This window comes from Danio aesculapii, chromosome 9, assembly GCF_903798145.1.
Source record: "Danio aesculapii chromosome 9, fDanAes4.1, whole genome shotgun sequence".
Classification (NCBI taxonomy): domain Eukaryota; kingdom Metazoa; phylum Chordata; class Actinopteri; order Cypriniformes; family Danionidae; genus Danio; species Danio aesculapii.
The window spans coordinates 53,151,587-53,173,197 of record NC_079443.1 but is presented as its reverse complement, the minus strand read 5'-3'; the positions used below and the strand labels follow the sequence as shown (position 1 = coordinate 53,173,197).

General features: G+C 35.3%; 1 protein-coding gene across 1 annotated transcript in view; it reads left to right on the top strand.

The window, feature by feature from the left end:
* Nucleotides 1-21,611, top strand: part of cog3 (component of oligomeric golgi complex 3) — a 42,321-nt gene that overhangs the window by 14,783 nt on the left and 5,927 nt on the right. The window contains exons 9-19 of the mRNA XM_056466090.1: nt 772-815; nt 4,955-5,081; nt 7,010-7,101; nt 8,450-8,589; nt 10,794-10,954; nt 13,255-13,360; nt 15,526-15,632; nt 17,673-17,762; nt 19,483-19,603; nt 20,061-20,149; nt 21,280-21,418. Coding sequence (XP_056322065.1) covers nt 772-815; nt 4,955-5,081; nt 7,010-7,101; nt 8,450-8,589; nt 10,794-10,954; nt 13,255-13,360; nt 15,526-15,632; nt 17,673-17,762; nt 19,483-19,603; nt 20,061-20,149; nt 21,280-21,418 — 1,216 coding nt within the window. The remainder of the gene's footprint in view (nt 1-771; nt 816-4,954; nt 5,082-7,009; nt 7,102-8,449; nt 8,590-10,793; nt 10,955-13,254; nt 13,361-15,525; nt 15,633-17,672; nt 17,763-19,482; nt 19,604-20,060; nt 20,150-21,279; nt 21,419-21,611) is intronic.

Below are 21,611 nucleotides of genomic sequence, written 5' to 3'. Positions count from 1 at the left end.
TTTGGGTTTGGAATTTATAAAAAAAAAAAAAAAACTCAGCTATAGAATCTTCAATCTGTTTGCAAAATTAATAAAACATAGTTTAAACACTCAAGAAGAACGTAATGTAGGAATCACTGGACCCTTTATTATAGACTGTTTAATTCTTCATTTCATAGTGCTGTTTTAAAATGTCCAAATCATTCAGAGAGTTATTAAGTAGAAGAAATCAGGCTTTACTTTTCTGTCTCAGTGATTGTTTTGTTATAAGCAATAAAATCATTGTGGACTTTTTTGCATTGGCAGTACTTCCACTAGTTAGAGCAAGGTAGGAACGCACAATTATTCTGCTTAGGACCCCCAAATGTACAGGACCGGCCCTGAATGGAAGTCTATAAGTCTATGGGGAGAAAAGTGCAGTGTGACCACAGCTCACTACTGAATCGGTTAATGCGTTTTAGACCAAAACAACATTTCAGATGTTTTACAATGTGCTCAGCCTGCTGGCTTGTCCATTGATTTTATCATCACATGATCACTTATAACAAACGCATATCCAAATTGCACATAAAAGTATGTGGATGGAAACATAGCTATTGTTATAACACACAACTCGTTTTTCAGATTTATTTTTTGTTTTGTTTTATTTTTATGTTTGTTTTGTTTGAGTTTTTACCAAAATCTGCTTCAATCCTGCTCCTTTAGAAATATTATTCCCTGGAAAAAACATGACAATGTGTTCAATACTTATTTTCCCAGCACTAAGTATAATACACTTTTTTTTTTCCCCAGAGGCTAATTGAGCAAGTTGAGCAGCGGTCTGAAAAAATCCCTGAGTAAGTGATGGAGAATGTTTTATTTTTCTTCTACTAATTTTCTCTTTTTTTTTCCTTTTCCATACATCCATTTGATATGCAGTGTTATTATATGTGGTTGTTCTTGAGGATAGTTTCTTATCATGTGGTGTAAGGCATAATAAAGGAAAGGTGTCTACAAATTTTGCAAAGCATCTTATCACTGGAATATTAGCTGCCAAAATGTGTGCATGACTGCCATAAATTATTATTTCTTGAAAAAAAAAGAGAGAATATTGGCCATGTCTGATATCTTACACTCTCACAAATTGTACTAAAGCTGGGTCGGCCCTTTTTTAAAGCATGCTTTTATCTGAAAATACCCCACTGAAGTCTTAAAATTAGGAAGGCACACACCACAGATTTTTAGCCCATCATTGAGTCTATTTATGTGTAAATGTGTGTATATGTTTATATTTATTCAGTTTAAATTGATTTCAGTATTATTATTGACTAATATGAAAATGTTCATTTGATTTATTTACAATACAGTTTGTAAAGTAAATATGTTCGGTCTTTTAGTGCAGTGGTTCCCAACCTTCTTTTTGCCTGAGACCCCTTTTTCCCAAACAAACAGTATGTTTATTACTTTAGCTAGATATGTTTATGCACAAATAATAACCTAACGTAAAATATAAAAGCAAAATATTAGTAGGCCATTTGTAACTGAAAAACGTAAGCCTTTGACCTTTAAATTTGCTGCAAGGTGAATCATTGAGACTGTTTTTGTAGAGGACGGATTACAAATTTGTTCATTTTTAGTCAGCTAGGGCAGTAGTCCTATCACCGTGGAGCAGTCAACGCTTGACAATTTTACCGCGGATCGGGGTGGGGTGGCGATGGGTGTTTCGGTGTTTTGTAGGTTGCTAGGCAACCATCAACCGTTTTCTTGGAGGATGACAAGCTGACAAAACGTTGCTGCAACTCTGATGATACAAGTCTTATTTATGGAGAAAATTACAAAGCACTGCAGTGTGTTCTGTGTTTGTCTGAGAAAATTAGTCTTATCGAAATGTGAATATTCAATACGAGCTGAAGCTGACCGCTCAATTCTTGTCACGTGACTTTCGGTGCACTCGCGGGGTTCATTGGTGCGAGTGCATCACGCTGCTTGTGGGCGCAACAAACTTGTGCAAACTACAGAAATACGCGATATGCAAACGGCCCCTAAAAGGCCGATCTCCATCAGTTGATCTTCTCCCACAGCTATGGGGAATTCACTTGATTTGTTGACAAATAGGGTGCGAATCCATACCTCGGCAGTTCACGAGTCCTTCACTGAGCTTTTTCCCCTTATTAGCAAAGAAACTTTCCAAAGATTCCTGTTTCTCATTTTGCTGCTTGTGGGTTACATTTTGGGCACTCAAGTGACCGAGATGTATCCGTGAGAATAGTAATTTTTCTAAATAAAAGATCGTTCAGACATGGATAATAAATAAAACGGACATAAGTAATGATTTCTTGTGAGGCCCGGTACCAGTTGATCCACGTACCGGTGGTTGAGGACCACTGAGCTAGGGGATCAAATGAACTGAGGCAACATGATCATTCTCCTAATAGACCCTTTTCACAATGACTTCACTTCCCCCTATCGGCATTGCAGTGTATTATTAGTTCCGGTTTACCTTTGAATGAATAGGAGACTTCTCTGGAAAAGTTACGAATAAAAATATTAACATTGCTCGATCTGATTTAAGACTATTATTGGTATTGGGAATGTGTCCAAATGTTTCCCCTTCAATACTAAACCAGGTTTTTGAGTTTGAAAATGATTAGGTTTATAAGAATAGGAATAAACCATTGTTTAAATAAGAAAGCAACCTTTTCACTTAAGTTTATTTCCTCAATAATGGATTTGTTTTAACATTAATGCTGCTCTGAATAAACATTTATAATATCTGTTATATGTAAATGTTCCAGCATGAGTACAATTCTTTACTAAATCTTCTTATATTACCTGGTAAGTGTCTATAAATGCAATCAGTTTCATAATTTTTACTGATCTATTAATGTTTTGTTCAGTTTATCCATTTGAATGAATTATGTCCTACCACCACCTTTTGGGTGGATTTAATTTGATATTAGTACTACCTTTCAATTAACAATGTTATAAATAATGTCATAATCTAATAATACTGCATTAAAATGCTGTCTTCTTGGTGTTATTTTTGCAATTGTACATTTTTATAATGATTTTGTTTGATTATTAAGAGACACATACAACATTGTTATTCTATTTAATTTAATTTGAATATTAAATAGACATAAATATTTTATGTTCATGAATAAAATGCCTATATAGAAATGCCAGAGAAGTGAGCAGTAAAATGTGGCTAATATGAATGTGTTTGTGAATCAGCTGTCCACTGTAAACAACCACAGTAAAACACCCACAGTTTTACTTATTTTTTATTCTTCAGGACACAAAAAATAAATAAATAAATAAAAATTCTGGCATAAAATGTTCAGCACCCGTGTAAACATCTGAAATCTTTATTTGACAAATGCTGACAAGTACATACCAGCTTCATCTGCAGTAAAGACAGCAACACAAAGCAATAGACTGTTTAAAGTCCCACTTTCTTGGTTCAAGCAGAAATCTGGATGATCCATAAGTTTTAATTTTTTTATTTTTATTTTATTATTATTTTTTTATATTTATTTATTTTTTTTTTTAGACGTCAGATGTCTCACCTTAAATGCAGACAACAGAAAACCGCCGTAGTCTCAGTCTAACCCTTTCTGTAGTCAATATACAGCTGACTGGGTGAGTTCTCTATGGGGATTTCTGTGTAGGTGGAAGTAACGAAACACTGCGTGGAGTGAAACCGGAAACCGCGTGACGTCATGTGAAAAGGGTCTTGTCCACTGCTAAGAAATTTTTGAAATATGACGCGACCGCTGTTTTAGGAGATGTATTACATGAGAGACTTGCTTTGATTACAAAATAACTAGATCTTATTTGATTGCATTGTAAACATGAAATAAAGGTTAAAAAGCTACTATTTTTATTTCATATATTAAGGTTTTAGTTACAATACTCCCAAAATCATTCCACATAAATCGACATGTTCTGTCTGGCCCTACCTGTAGGCCAACAGTCACGAATAAATGCTCTATTTCAACCCTTTGGCGAGTATCGCCCTGTGACTGCTTTTCTGCCTTTGATTTTATTTATTATATTTAATATTTTTACTATTTAGCAATTTTCCCCAAATTATTACAGTATATACAACATGTGAAACCTGTTGGTACATACTTTCAGTATCACCTTTGCTTGAAACGACCCGATCTAATCCTGTTTAAGTGAAATAAGCTGCTGCTCCTGTTGCAATGACAACAAATCTCGGATGAGTTTTGAAGAACAAAGCTATCCTGGATGTTAACGTTAGCAAAAATAAGGCACTTTCTCAGAAACTTTTATTCACTTTAATAACATATAAATCTAAATATTTAATATAATATATCATCTAAATCAGGGGCGCCCAGACTTTTTCGTATGAAGGGCCTAAAACCGAACTTGATTGAGGGTTGCGAGCCGAAGGTATCTATAGTTGCCATGGTCAATTTTCTGATTTATTTAATAATATTTAAAAATGACTAGAAAACATTACTTTATATTAACTCATATATATTAACTCTTTTTATATTTTATAATGAACACATTACAGTAAAAACAATCTCATTTATGACAGAATGGAGTTGCACTTTAGTCTTGATTTGCTCGCCGATGTCTACTGCAGTCCTCGATCCATCGATTGACATTATTTACATCTTTGAAACTCTGATTTATTTGCAACGTAATTAAAACATTTAATTTCAGTTTGCTTTTTTGTAGCTCAGCAAACAAACAAACAAACAAACAAACAAACAAAAAGGTTACGTTAAAAATTAGAAATGATGATCTCTTTTAAAGGCATTCGCCCCATCCTTCTCCCTCTCAGATGGGATGGTGGGCCAAATTAAAGGCTACAATGGGCCAACTTTGGTCCGCGGGTCCTAGTTTGAGCATCTCTGATCTAAAAAATTGATGCTTTCATCATTTTCACACGTTGCTTTAATCCCAACAGCTGTAATAGTTTCGAACTCCTTTTTTGCTGTTCTTGGATTGTGTGTTTCAGGTATCATCAGCTGCTGGAGGAGATTCATCAGTGTTATCTGGACCAGAGGGAAGTTCTGCTCAGTCCCAGTATAAACTCCACCATCACTGACCTCACCAGCCAGAATAACAAAGACCACTGCGCTCTGGTCAGACTAATCCTCATTCTGTCCCTCCAGGATTTCACCAAAAATAATTCGTGTTTTTATTTTGTGGCTGAATTGATTGATTATGTGGCGAGGGTTTGCTAAATTTGACTTTATTTTTTCGTTTATCTGTGAAAATCATAGACTGTAAAATATATGGACGTAGCATCCGTGACGTCACCCATAGGTTTCTGAACACTGTAAAAGAAGCTACAAGTAGGCGCGGCCAACCGTCGCCATTTTGTTCGCGCGTCATCGCACCCACGGCGGGATACCAAACAAGGGCAAAGAGGCGGAGAGTGGGCGGAGCTACAGACACCTGCTGGCACTTTGCTTAGACCTGGCAGACAGACTTTACTTTGGGAGAAACGCTTGATACTCTATTACCTGCGACTCGTTTGTGTTCTGACCACATGTGCTTGGCTGTACACTATATCAATAAAGTGTTTAGACTTTTAAAAACACTGTAGTAATACACTGAGCCACTAAGCATTGTTCTTATAACGTTTTTCTACAGGAGGAAAACGCGAATTACTTCCAAACAAATCAGATATAGTGTGTGTTAGTAAATGCAAGACTATTGATGAACTCCAGCATAACACTGTATGACAACGCTTCAGATGACTGTTCTAGAGCCTACAGCTAATCAATCTGTCAGATTCTGGAGTGCTTTACGGGTCTAAAGAAAAATATTAATGATAAATGATCTTAAATAAAACAAATACATTTATAGAGATGGTGTATAAGTATATAACTTTACTCACATGGGAAACGGAGGCCACGTGAATGGTTTGTGAGCACAATTAAGTGCACACAGCATCCCATATCATCTGATAATTGTAAGAAATAAGTCCAAAAGGCAGCTGACTGTGTAAAGCCACATCAAACAACACAAAAATACGATGAATATGCCGAGATCAGTGGCTAATCTGCCGGATTCAGCTGAGGTGAAGTGACGGCGACCAGCGAGACCTAGCTGTCACTCAAGTGGCCACGCCCTTAATTATGCAAACTTAATATAACCTAATATAAAGGAAATAGATGAGTTATAAAAAAATTCACCCCCCTCACAGTTGTCATGGAGGGTAATAATAGCTATATGACCCAAAATCGTTCTTTGTACCAGGCTGTAAACACCTTTTTTTCTGCTGTAAAGTTGGCCATTCTAACAGTGGGCTCAATTGCAATTTGCTCTATTATGGAGCCAGGACTAGCGGGATTTTGATGAATTGCAGTTTCAGTTACTTCCGTATTGGCTTCCCGAGCGAGAGCGGGAGGTTGCCACTAGGTGAAAATATACACAAATGTACGCATGTTAATTCTTTATTCAACACTTTTATTCAAAACCTTTGTGCAGATATACAATACATCAACTTTTAAAATGCACGAACTGGTAATATTGAAGAGGGTTAAAACATCTCTTCTTTAAGTTCTGTTAGTCTCAGCTATTTGAATGAAGCATTAGTCAAAATAATTGTTCATGAAGCAGAAATCACACTCATCACTGCATCTCATTCATTACTAAAGTTTGAACGTTTAATCGTTTTTCTGAAGTCAGAAATCTTCTTGTTTTTGGCAGTTTTGTTTGTGCTTTTACATTTGTTAAAGGGACAGTTCATCCAAAAAGGAAAACTGTCATCATTTACTGGTCCTCCACATGTTTCTTTCTTCTGTTGAACACAAAGTAAGATATCCTGAAGAGTCCTGGATGTAAAAAAGGCCTTTGACTTCCCTGGTATTTTAGTTCCTGCTGTAGATGTCAATGGCTGCTTGTTTCCAACTTTCTTGTTTTGTGTTCAACAGAAGAACGAAATTTCTAAAAGTTTAGACCCAGTTGAGTGTAAGTAAATGATAAGAACTGTATCTTTAATAGACTTTAATATAAGTGATCAATAATTGAATAGTTAGTGATGCTGATCTGATGATTTCAGGTGCGCAGTGGCTGTGCATTTATGGTCCACGTTTGTCAAGATGAGCATCAGCTTTACAATGAGTTCTTCTCCAAACCCACGTCCAAACTGGAGTGAGTATTTTATTTAATTTGATTATTTCATTTTATTTTGATTAATTTTAATTTAATTTATTTAATTTCATTTCATTCATTTTCTTTTCGCCTTAGTCTATTTATTAATCAGGGGTCACCACAGTGGAATGAACCGACAACTTATCCAGCATATGTTTTACGCAGCGGATGCTCTTCCGCTTGCAACGCATCACTAGGAAACATTCATACACACACATACACTACGGACAATTTAGCCTAACCAATTCACGTGTACTGCATGTCTTTGGACTTGTTAAGAAAACCGGAGGAACCCCACACGAACACGGAGAGAACATGCAAACTCCAATTATTTAAATTAAATTATTTAATTAATTTAATTGTAATTTATTTAATTTAATAATTTTACTTAATTTAATTTGTATTTATTTATTTATTTTTACTTTTAACTTTAACTCTATGAACTTATTTATTGAAATGTCATTAATTGAATATACAATTTTTGGTTTTGTTTATTGTTTTTGTTTTGTTTTTCTCCTTTAAAAATCTTATCTAATGTTTTTAATTCTCTGTGTCTGCATCTGGCTATTATTTTTTTATCATGTCTGAATTTTGAAGTTGTTATTATTAAGAATTTTTTTTTATTATTATTAATATTTTTATTTTTAAATCTACAATGATCTTGCTGTGAAATAGCCATAGGTTTGCAGATGTGGTAATAAACAAGCAAAACAAAATTCTCCTTTTAATCTTCTTTTTTTAATTATTTTAAATATTTTAATCCATTTATTATCTTTTACTTTTATATATATTTTTTAATCTTAAGTTTCATTTGATTTAATTCCATATATTCTTTTTTAAATTAAGTAAATTTCAGTAATCTTTCTTTATAAAAATTGAAAAGTATTCGTAGAAACAAATGACATATTTTAATTACTTATATATTTTTAGTTTTTTTGTTTGTTTATTTGTCATATTTAATTCTCCTTTTAAAATCTTTTTAATGTATTTTTCTGTAATTTTTATATTTATTTTTGTATCATGTCTTATTAAATCTTGAAGTTGTTGTTCTTATTTTTCCTGAAATATTATTTCATCTATGATCTTTCTGTGAAATAGCAAACGTTTGCTGATATGGGCATAAATAAACAATCAAAACAAAATTCTCTTTGTAATCTTAAAATAATTTATTCTTTTTTATTAGTAGTAGTTTATTTGTAGCATTCTTCAAATTATTATTAGTATTTAATAATTAATAACTTTTTTAGTTAATCAGTTTCATTTTGCTTTGTATTTTTTTATCATCATTATTATAATTTCACTTGGAAAACATTGTCAGTATACTGATATTGTGATGTACTTGTTGCAGTGAGCTCCTGGAGAAGCTTTGCCTGTCTCTGTATGATGTTTTGCGGCCGCTGATCATCCATGTGGTTCATCTGGAGACGCTTTCTGAGCTCTGCGGCATCTTAAAGAACGAAATGCTGGAAGATCACGTCCAAAACAACGGTAAAACAACTCTTACCTACCGGAACTTTGATGGGCACAATGATATTATGCAGATTCTAACTGGTGGTGCAAGTGTAGGACTATTTTCAGATGCGGCGTAATACTGTGCTACTGCAGCCATGGTACAGCAGCAAAGTTCATTGATTATTACGCCAGAATGAGAGTATAGCTAGTTGCACTGCAAAAAAAGTTTTTCTTACTTGGATTTTTGTCTTGTTTCTAGTCCAAATATCTAAAAATTCTTAAATCAAGAAGCATTTTCTAGACAACAAAACATTGAATATGTTTACATGGATGCCAATTATCCGATTTTAATACGATTAAGACAATACTCTGATTAAAAGTCCACCATGCAAACAGTGATTTTTGATGACCTCAATCTGACTAAATCAAACTAAACAGTAATGGAATTAAGACATGTGGAGTGTGCAGACTTTAGTGGCATATTGAAGTGCACTACAGACATGTAAACACCACCATCAAACTATTACCATCATGTAAGACTTTTCACTTCATTTAGCGGCAGGAGCACATACACACACAGCTGTTTGACTATAGAATGGAAATATAGGAGGGCTAAAGTGACGCCCATGCTGTTTTATAATTTTACTTGAACGTTTTAGCGAGACCTCATTCAGCTGATTTGTTGTGAACTCACTAAATGTTCTCACAGCTGCTGCAGTCGTCAGGGGACGGGGAATGGCGCAAATTAAACAAAAATGCACCAATTGCAACAAATTAAGATGAGAGTTAAAAAACATTTGGTATACAGTTAAAGGAGACGCGAATACTCATGCATTAGGGAAGTTTATTCACCAAAACAAGCGAGTATACCGAGGTTATGATCCTCAGAAGTCGTAATATCCAAACAGTTTGTGGAAAAAAGTAGGCATACTGAGTATACGTGCATATAGCAAGGACTACACCACTGGTTCAGACATATGGATTCAAGGTCTGGAAAGTACTTCAACACAGGTCTTTGAAAGTGCTTGAATTAAATGTTGAAATTAAAGGTGTTTGTTTTTTATTTTAACTAATGTAAGCAATTGTCAAAAACAAAACACTTCTCAGTAAATAAATAAAAAATCTTACATTTAAATCTTGTACAATAATACACATAAGAAATGAACAATGCACACTTAATCAATATTTCAAGCTGCATTTGAATATCAGCAGTATTAAATCATCACATTTCATTACAGTTCTTTAAACATGACTGTTTTAAACATTTTTGAAATAGTTTTAAGGACTTTTATGGCGTTACATATGTTACTGTGCGTTCACACCGAAAGCGGTGAGAGCGTCACAGGTCGCTCTGGTCACCCTGGCGACAACTCTGTCTACCTTCAGCTCCGGCGGCGAGAGCATCGAAATTCGCTACATCTTGATCTCGTATTTAAAGGGGCCGTTGCAGCAAATCACTTGCATTCCTGCATAAAACATGCTTTCTAGCATAAAAATGTTGCGCACTTCTTATCAAATTTATTTAACAACGGAAGATCAAGTTGCATGTGGTGTGGCTTTGCTCCACTCAATTATCCAATGTGTCCATATGCTATACTGTTTTGTACTGTCGCGTGAGATTCCCGCTTTTTAAAAAATAAATATATATAACATTAATGCACATCAGTAACTCACCAGTAACTTATTTAATGCATGTTCCTGTAAGAAAACATTGTAAATAATTGGAAATCCGGCGACCGTAATAATCAAACCCTTGGGAACAACTGTGGTCTGAACCAAAGTTCACAGGTCTGTGTTCTCTGAACTCCTCTCAAGTGGTGGACTTCTTCATTCTGATTGCTTGCTGCTGAACTGCGTCATAGCTCATTACCATCAAGTTGACTTGATTTCAACTCTCCTCGATGCCCACATCGGCGAAAACGCGCCATGCTGCTCCTTGCCGCTTATCGCCGCCGACTCTCATTGAAAATGAATGATTTCCGGCTACTTTGACGCTCTCGCCGCTTTCAGTGTGATCGTCCGGTTAGAGTATGAATTATAAAGATGCTTGATTTAAAATTAAAGGTGGTAAAAAGTCCATGAGAGTTCTTGAATCTGTTGTTCATGAAAGCCTGGAAACCCTGTAGAAAAAGACAAAAATGCCGGCAGTGAAAGAGTTAAATATAAATTTCAGTAAAGCACTAGGGATCCAGCTGTGAGATGCATGAGTAAAGTACACCGTGTGTTTGTGTGTGTGTCAGTGGTTCAGCTGGCTGCGTTTGATGCAGTAGTGAAGCAGATGCTGGAGGACGTTCAGGAGCGTTTGGTCTACAGGACACACATCTACATCCAGACCGACATCATTGGCTACAAACCGGCTCCAGGAGACCTGGCCTACCCTGACAAGCTGGAGATGATGGAGGTCGGAGCTTCTCAAACTCCTGTTTATATCAGAGATGCTGCATTTTTTGTGTGTATGGATGTTTCCCAGTGATGGGTTGCAGCTGAAAGGGCATCCGCTGCGTAAAACATATGCTGGATAAATTGGCGGTTCATTCTGCTGTGGCGACCCCAGATTAATAAAGGGACTAAGCCGAAAAGAAAATGAATGAATGAATGAAATTAGTGCTGGGCATAAATACAAACATGCATGAACATATTTGATAAAATTATTTTTTTAATGTTTAGTTATTATTATATATATATATATATATATATATATATATATATATATATATATATATATATATATATATATATATATATATATATATATATATATATAGATAGATAGATAGATAGATAGATAGATAGATAGATAGATAGATAGATAGATAGATAGATAGATAGATAGATAGATAGATAGATATATAGATATCCATCCATCCATCCATCCATCCATATGATAGGAATTATATATAAATTTAAAATATCTATGTAACAAAATGTTTTGGACTTCTACATATACACATATATAAACATATACACACACATACACATACACAAACATGCATATATATATATATATATATACTGTAATACACACATGTAAATGTAAAAAATGTTTTTTTTGGATGCAATTAATCACGAATGATCTTTGCCCAGTACTAATAAAAATATAGAAATATAAATGTTTCTGTTAGCTTCATCTTTTTACTTGTACAACATATTCATACTTTAGTAAAAAATAAGGTTATGTTTGTTCATAAGAAAATAGTTTTTAGTGTTGCTTTTATAATTTTATTTATTTTAATCGTAGCTATTTAGATTAAAATATTTAGTAAAAAAACTATGTTTTGGTTTTAGAAAAAAAGTCAAAATGAAGTGTTTTTCCTTCAGACAAGTTAAATGATCTGAAAAACATTTCACATTTAAAACTAAAAAGCATTTTTGTTACTTGGAGGAAAAATAAACAATCATTTATGTTAATTTACCTAGAAATATTCCTCATTTTGATTTAGTTTAAAAATATGTATGTATGATAACATTTCTAAATGAAAAACAAATGGACAACAGAATAGAACTACAAAAATAAATAAAACAGCAAAAATTAATTAAAACTAAAGAAATGAGACGTTTTAAATGAAAAGGTGCACTTTAATTTGAAATGTTGACACCCACAGACATAGTCAATAAATATAAATCAGATAGGTCAGACTTTTCTCATATACGGTCTCATTTCAGTTGTCAAGGGTTGTACAAATCCATCTATTATTAAATTAATTAATCTATTGCCTGTAATTTTTTAAATAACATTTAATTAGTTATTTTAAATAAAAAACGACTTTTAATAACTGTGTTTCCATTATTTTCTTAAGCATTTCATTATTATTAATTTTGAGCTTAAACTTTGACTAGAATTAGGCATTATAGGCTTAAATTACAGAGAAAAAATAACAGATGAAGCGAGACTGCAATCAGATAATGAAGCAGATCAATGTTGATCTTTCTTTCAAGCTGTCAGTGCAGAAATTAACATAACAACAGGCCTAATACAAAAAAATATATGATTAAAATGTGGAAAAGATATCCGATGGTGATTTCTGTCAGTTTTCCTAAAGTATAATCAGCACTGTATATTTCAGCATGCTTTCACTTTCGTGATCATCATGAAATGCACATACACTGGTAGAAATGACATCCCGCCCTACTCCTCATTCTCTCTTCAGCTGTATATATGGCTATTACACTGCCATAATACACTGCGATATAGCCTGGTTTGTTGGATTGTTTTGCTTTTCACTACAATCGCTCCAGAATTCGTTTCAACCGAGCCGAGACCACCTCATTCAGGCGATCTCAGACCGATTGTTTTGACATGGAACATTCTGCAAGTGCTGGATTCACATATGCCAAACGAACTGTGCTAAGGCTTACGTGCCAGGTTCCCAAACCAAAGACTAGGTGTGTAAGCACCCTTATATGCTTTAGTTTAAAAACACACATTTTTCCTCTCAATCTTGGCCCTCCGTCCAAACGGAGACCCCATTTTTAGGGAAATGAAAGCGTATCGTTTTGAAAACGCTGTCTAAAGTGGATGCATTTGAAAACACAGTAGTATAGTAACACTAAGTACAGAAGTATCCTAGTAATACTAAAACATGCTAAATTTCCATTCGCTAAAGGATGTAGTTAAGAAGATCTTATTGTTTTCATATCTAATGAAATCTTGGATTTAGTTCTAGTATTTGTTATGACTCTGATTGCTGGTGTGTGTTGCAGAAAATCGCTCAGAGTCTGAAAGAGGAGCAGATGAAGCTAAACTCCAGCAACTCCTTCTCTGATGTTCAGTTGGAGGAGTCTGAGAACAAGAAGCTCATCAGCTCTGGTGGGTGTTTGTGTTTCTGCGATTAACTGATTATGTACAGGCCATTGAATTATTAGAAAATAATGCACGAGTGTTCATTAAGGCGTAGATGTGCTTTATTTTTCTATCAACTGTTCAGATGTTGTCTGTCAGGTTTTTGTCCTCCTCAAATGTCTCCTGTGTGTAGCGCATGTCTTCCACATCTCCTCCAGAGCCGTCTGTAGTGTTTTGATGGGATTTTTGACGGTTGTAGCTGTGAAATAACCCAAATCAGTCAGCAGAGGGATATCAAGCTGTAATGCACTTTAAAAACCTGCCGGAACTACTTTAGCTGTGCATTTATCTGACTGTAACCAAACACCTCAGGATTCTCACAGGTCATAGAAATTCTGGGATTTCATGGAGTTTTAATAGCTCTATTCCAGACATTGGTAATCAGGGAATTGCATATATTTTTCATGCTGTCAAGTGGAGGCTTAAATAAAGTAATAAAAGATGATCAATCAATTTAGAGAAAATAAAAGCCCTTAAAAAGAAGTCTTAAATGCTGCTTTATCATATGTTAATTATATATCTGTATTTGTCCAAAGAGATTTGAGATTTTATTATGTTTAATAAAAGAGTTTAATCATTGTGCAGGCGAGCGATGGCATTCGGTGTAGTTTATTTATGGCATCCTACTGGATTTGTTGTCATCTCTGTTCTCACTAGCTGCTGCATTATAGATTCAAGTCCATTTACAGGCAGCGATTTGCTTCATATCAGCTTCTTTTTAATTCTTCATTTGGGCTAAAATAAAGAGTCAAGTGATAGATGTGGTATGTGAAAGGGCCATAAAAGCGTACCGGACAAAACCGTACCAGTCAGTGGAAACGGGCCATAAGGTTAGGCTATTTTTTTGTAGCTCTGTTTTTTTTCTGTTCCATTTATCAACTGACAGCCACTAAAACAAATGCAGTCACCAGGCTGTACCTGTTAACTAACGCACACATGCCAGTGCAAAGTAAACATTACATGTATTCAATTATTAATTTAGTAGATAAATTTATGCAATGCAAACTTCAGATTCAAAAGCACTTCAGATCCTCACGGAGTCGCAGTGTATAAATGCTTTGACAAGTTTTAAGTTAGTTTAGAATATGGATTTATTCTTCTCTAAGCATACGGAGAGTCTGTTCTACAGGTGGTTTGACAATCCCACTCACCTGCATGAAGAACACTCACAATTGCACTTTTTTTTCTAGAGACTTGGATAGAAGTGTTATCTTTTATCAACTTTAAAAGCTTTTGAATCAGCCGATTGATTGATTGATAGTTTGGTTGATTTGGTCAGTCATTTGATAGGTTAGTGGATTGATTGATTGATCGCTTGGTTGATTGGTTGGTCGGTTGATTCAGTCAGTTGATTGATTGATTTATTGATTGTTTGGTTGAATGATTGGTTGATCGTTTGGTTGATTGGGCGGTTGGTTGGTTGGTTGATTGGTCCATTTAATTGGTCAGTCAGTTGATTGATTTAGTCGATTTGATTGGTTGAATGTTTGGTTCATCAGTTGATTAATTGGTTGATTAGGCGATTGGTCTATTAATTGTTCAGTCGGTTGATAGGACAGTTGATTGATTGATTGTTTGTTTAAATGATTGATTGATCGTATGGTTGATTGGGTGGTTGGTTGATTGGTCCATTTAATTGGTCAGTCAGTTGATAGGTCAGTTGATTGATTGCTTGTTTGGTCGATTGATTGAAGTGTTGGTTGATCGATTGATTAATTGGTTGATTGGGCGGTTGGTTGGTTGATTGAAACCATTAATTGGTTAGTCGGTTGATAGGTCAGTTGACTTATTTATTGATTATTTGGTCGAATAATTGGTTGATGGATTGGTTGTTTGGGCGGTTGGTTGGTTGATTTGATCCATTAATTGGTCAGTCGGTTGATTGATTGATTGGTTGATTCGTTGTTTGATCATTTGGTTGATTGATTTTAATCGTTTAGTTGATATATCAGTTGATTGGTTGAATGGTCAGTCTGCTGATAGGTCATTTGATTGATTGATTGATTGGTTGATTATTTGTTTGATTGGTCAGTCGGTTGATATATTGGTTGATTGATTGGTCGGTCAGTTGACTGATTGATCATTTGGTTGATTGATTGATTAATTGATTGTGTTTTTTTTTTTTGCTACAGACTCGCGGCTGCAGAGCTCTGTTTCTCCAGCAGATCTGCATGGCATGTGGTATCCGACTGTCAGACGGACGCTCGTGTGCCTCTCCAAACTCTACCGCTGCATAGACGTCAGTATTACAGCCGTCTGAATCACTGTTCATGACCTTTACATTAATTAACAATGATGTTAACTTAATGATTAACCATTCATGAGTGCAGAAGATCCAGTGGCATTCGGTATTCATTATTAATATGAATCATGAATATTTGAGTATAATTTAATATTAGATTTTTCTACATCTCATCATGTGATTAATTGAAATTAGTTTATTAAAGCCAAATGAAAAATAAATTGGCCTTTAAAAATTAAATCTTGATCTTTATAGATTATGAAAACGTTTATTTATTTATTTATTTGCTTCAGGGTGAACTGCTTGTAAAACTTAAACTATAAAATTTTTTATTACTCAATAAATAAAAAAACATGAACCTTTTTTTTATGAATCAATTTAATTATATTAAGTCAGCAAGTTGCCAAGGCCAGCTCAACTTGAAGTAATAAAAATATTTGAAATTATAATTATTAAATACATTAAAAATATATTGGCATATCTAAAAACAGAAACTTTCAAGTTAAAATATGCGAGTTGGAGATTAATAGGGGGATTTATAGTTAATTAAAACAGTAAAATTCCATTACTTATGCAAAATGTTAAACTAATACTTATGGAGAAATAAATAAAGCATTAACTCAAGTTTTAAAATCAGCTAGCTGTCAAGGAAATATGTCTAATTTAAGACATTCCTAATTCCTAATTTAGTGTGATATATTATAAATGGAAACTTAAATAATCAACTCTATATTTAAAGTCAAATTTATTAATATCTGATATTATTTGCTATTTTGTCTTCTGGAGAAAGTCTTTTAGTTTGGTAAAGTGGCAGTTTTTCATGAAAAAAAAAAATACATATATTTTAAGGTTAATATTATTAAGCCCATTTAAGAAATATTTTTGCATTGTCTACAAAACAAACCACTGTTATCCAATGACTTGCCTAATTAACCTAATTAACCCAAGTAAATAATGTATGTTTAAAAATGTGTTGAAAAAACAACTTTACTTGGGAAATCTAAATAAAAAAAGAATAAAAATGTAACAGGATATTATCCTTTAACTGCACATGTACTAATTTATAAATGGCTTAAATTTAAACAAAATGATTTGCCAACTTGTAGCAGAAAACAAGTTAACAACAAACGGAATAAAAATTCCAACTTTTGGGATATATTTTTTTTTATTATTAAGTAAGAAGCGTGTATGAGGGTGCTTTCACACTTGGTTCAATTGCCTGGACCGTACCCAAGGTCTATTGTCCCCCCCTTGCCACCTTCTCGGCTGGTTTGTGTTCCTACACAACTACTCTACTACTATTTATTTTTAATTAATTTTTTTTTCCCGAAGTCCGGTACGCTTGCATCATCGAGCTGCTGTTGTGTGTACGGCTGTTGCTAGGTGACGGTCACGAAAGCAAAGCGCCAAAATGGAAAGACGTCCGCACATCGCAGTCAATCTGCTTTTACAGAATCTTTTAGTTTTGGATAAACAGAAAGCGACTCACGTCTGTCTGCCGCAAAAATATTATAAATGTTCAGAACATAACGCGATGTCTGCAGAAGCAGTTTTTGGAGGAGACAAGCAGACATCATCACTGTGATTGCCCTGGCTCAGTCCCGCTTGTCAATACAATACGTGACACACACACACACACACACACACACACACACACACACACACACACACACATGAATGAACGTTATGAAAAACGATAGTTTGTTGTACAGTTGGCGGTTCACTTCCGTTATTTGGTACGATTGCATTCATATCAGAAGTGAACCAGACCAGAGTTCGCATGAACCGTATCCCAGACCACCTCTTCCAGGCAGACTCTGGTACAGTTCACGGGTGCACAACCAAGTTCCGAAGACACGTTCACACTAGCTAAACGTACCTTACTCTGACGTCAAACAAACCCGGGTGCGGACCAAAAGTGCTACTGTGAAAGCACCCTGAATGTCAGTAATGTTGTTGTTGTTGTGCCATGTATGTCCTGCAGAGGGCAGGGTTTCACTAATTGTTTGTATGTCCGTGTGTGTTTGTGTCCTGCAGAGGGCAGTGTTTCAGGGTCTCTCTCAGGAAGCTCTGTCTGCCTGCATTCAGTCTCTGCTTCACGCTTCAGACATCATTCAGAAGAACAAGGTAAGAGAGAGATTTGTGTAAGGAATAATAATACATTTTATTAATAATGTGCTGATCTAAGACCCACAGTGCTTACGAAACAGTAAAAAAACAAAGCACAATAAAACAATAAAGAATACAGTAAAAAAACCAGTGAGAAAAATAAATATATAATAAATATAGGCATATATGAAGTTATAGGTATATAATTAAAAAATAATGCACACTTGAGCTGGCGAAGCAGTGGCTGTCACATCATACATTACTATAGATTAGGCCTGCCCGATGAATCGATTTTAAACTGAAGTCATGATTTGAAAAGGTGCAATTGTCGAATCGCAAAAGCGGTGATTATTTCTATTATTAATATGGCAAGAGAGGCGAGCGTGAGTAATTAAAACGATCCAACTAATGATACTTAAAAAGCAGTATCATTATTATTTTGCTTACTGCCATTATAAAATTAATTTAATAAATTAAAAGGAATAATACAATACATTGTAGTATAAAATATAAAACATAACATAAAATATATAAAACATAATAAAGTATCAAATAAAACTAAACAAATGAATGAATGAATATATAAATACAAAATACATAAATTAATAGATCAATAGATTCGTTCATTCATTTTCTTTCAGCTTAAGGCTGATTTATGCCTCTATGTCAAGTGCACACGTGTGCTACGGCGCAGCCTATGCGTGGTCGCAGAGCCCTCGCTGTGGCCGTCGGTGTCGCTGATGTGCACCTCTCAAAAATGTAACTACACGTCGCAACGATGCATAGCACAAGCTCTGTGATTGGTCAGCTTGGTAGTACTGACGAGTGTGGGCGGAGGTGAGAGCCGCGAGCCTGATGGAGCAAGTGTTTACAAGTGTGGAGTCCCGTGAAGGAGCTCCAGATGGAGACTGTTTTGTGTTTACCTTATGATTAAGTTGTTGCCCGTCCGCCGATTCCAGCCACTTCCAGAGTTTAAGCCACTTGTACTTTAAGGTAGCGTTCAGAAAAAACAAAAACACCCATGAAGAAATGTACAGAGGAACATAAACACCTGCTAGCAGCTAGCGTTTCAGAAGTGTTATAGCAGAGCAACACGCACAATGTGCAGAAGTAGAAATGCACGGCTATGTGCTTTGCATGCGCCGTGGGTCACGCCAAACACTCGACGCAGGCGTACAGTATAAACAAAGCTTTAGTCCCTTATTTATCAGGGGTTACCACAGCAGAATGAACCGTCAACTCATCCAGCATATGTTTTACACAGCGGATTCCCTTCCAGCTGCAACCCAGGACTGAGAAACCCCCATACACATTCACACACATTACGGCCAGTTTAGCTTATTCAGTTCCCCTATAATGCATGTGTTGGACTGTGGGGGAAACCGGAGCACCCGGAGAAAACCTACGCGAACGCAGGGAGAACATGCAAACTCCACACAGAAATGCCTACTGATTAAGCCAGAACTTGAACCAGCGACCTTCTTGCCGTGAGGCCAGTGCTAATCATCGAGCAACCATGTCATCCATAGATAAATCTGTAAAAAAATAAATAAATGCACTTGATTGATCATTGAAAATTGTATAACAAATCAAAATGGGCTGCTTTTCTTTTAAAGCAGTACTCAGTCATACGACTTCCATAGACTAACATTAAAAAAACAAACAATAGCAGGACAGATTTTGGAGCAGTTTTTAGGATCGGTCAGAAGTGTTTTACAGTGCTGTTTGTGTATTTCAGACTCAGATCGACGGGCAGCTCTTCCTCATCAAACATCTGCTGATCATGAGGGAACAGATCGCTCCGTTTCACGCAGACTTCGCCATTAAAGAGATTTCACTCGATCTCAAGAAGACCAGAGGTACTGCAGATCAGACCAGTCCACCTAATGGACATGAGTCTGGAGCTTATGGGTAAATTTGAATGGTTATGGGTGTATTCTTATAATACTGACTGAATAACAGGTGATTTTGAGTCATGAATCGTGTGTGTGTGTGTGTGTGTGTGTGTGAATATGTATATATACATGCACACACTCGTATAGATAGTATAAAATTTATTTTAATGATAAACAGATGTTTTTATAATACATTATCAATTAAATTACTTAAAATAACTAAGCAAACATTCCAGATAAAGTCATTAGAAAAGTAACTTAACTACAATTTATTTAACGAATTATTAATTAGTCATTTTTTATACACCAATGAACTGGTGATGATGATGATGATGATGTGTGTGTGCATCTGTGTGTAATATCTGTGCATTGGCACCAGAGGGCAGAGCAACACTAGTTGTTTTTCCTCTGTTTCTCTCAGACGCTGCTTTTAAAATCCTCAATCCTAAAGCTGTGCCGAAGTTCTTCCGTCTGAACAGCCATAATGCCATCCTGGAGTTCCTGCTGGAGGTACAAAAGGCTAAGGATGGATGGATGAAAGGATGGATTTATTAAACAATAGATAGATGGATAAAATAGGTGGATCGATGGATAAAGATGGATTATGAATGGAGAGTAAAACCGTGGGTGGCTGGTTGGTTGGGTGGATGTATTTATGAGAGGATAGATAGATAGATAGATAGATAGATAGATAGATAGATAGATAGATAGATAGATAGATAGATAGATAGATAGATAGATAGATAGATAGATAGATAGATAGATAGATAGATAGATAGATAGATAGATAGATAGATAGATAGATAAAACAATGTATGGATGGATAGATAGTAAAACCATGGTTGAATAGATGGATGAAACAATGGGTGGGTGGAAGTATATGTATGAGACGATGGATGGATGGATGGATGGATGAATAAATTGGATAGATAGGTGGATGAATAAACCAGGTGGATAGATGAAGGATGGATAAAACTATGAGTGGATAGATGGATGAAACGATGAATGGGTGGGTGCTTTTATAAAACAATAGATTGATGGATAGTAAAACGATGGATGGATGAAATGATAGGTAGATGGATAGACAGACAGACAGACAGACAGATAAAACAATGGGTGGACGGATGTATAAGTCAATAGATATATGGATAGATAGTAAAACCTTGGGTGAATGGATGGATGAAACAATGGGTGTGTGCATGTATGAGATGATGGATGAATAACACTATGGATGGATGGATAGTAAAACCATGGATGGATAGATGGACAATGCGTGGGTGGATGTATGTATGAGACGATGGATAAAACATTAGCTGTGTTTATGGATGGATGAAACAATAGATGAATTTGTGGATGGACAACATTAGATGGATGGATAAACAGTAAAACCTTCAAAGGATGGATGAAATGATAGGTGGGTGGGTGGTTGGATAAAATAATACATGAATGGATATATAGTAAAACGATGGATGGATAGTAAAAGGATGTATGGATGGATGAAATGATGAATGGATGGGTGGGTGGTTATAACACAATAGATGGATGGATACATAGTAAAAAGATGGATGAATGGATGAAACAACAGGTGGATGGATGGATGCACAGATAAAGGTATAGATGAAGATGTGTTTCGTGTGCAGGGCACGCCGGAGATTAAGGAGCACTACATCGACTCTAAGAAGGACGTGGACCGACACCTGAAGCTCAGCTGCGAGAGCTTCATCCAGCAGCAGACGATCATGTTTGTGGGAAACCTGGACCAGTTCCTCAGCAGGGTCAGTTCACAACAACAACAACACACACACACGCATTTACTGCACGACAAACACACACAGATGAAGATGGAGTAAAATATAACTAGGGAACAGTGTACAGGGAATGCTTATTCCTTAACATTAGTAGTAGTAAGAGTGAAAGTATTAAAGTTATGACCTTATAAATTAACATAATACTATTATACTAATACTAACAT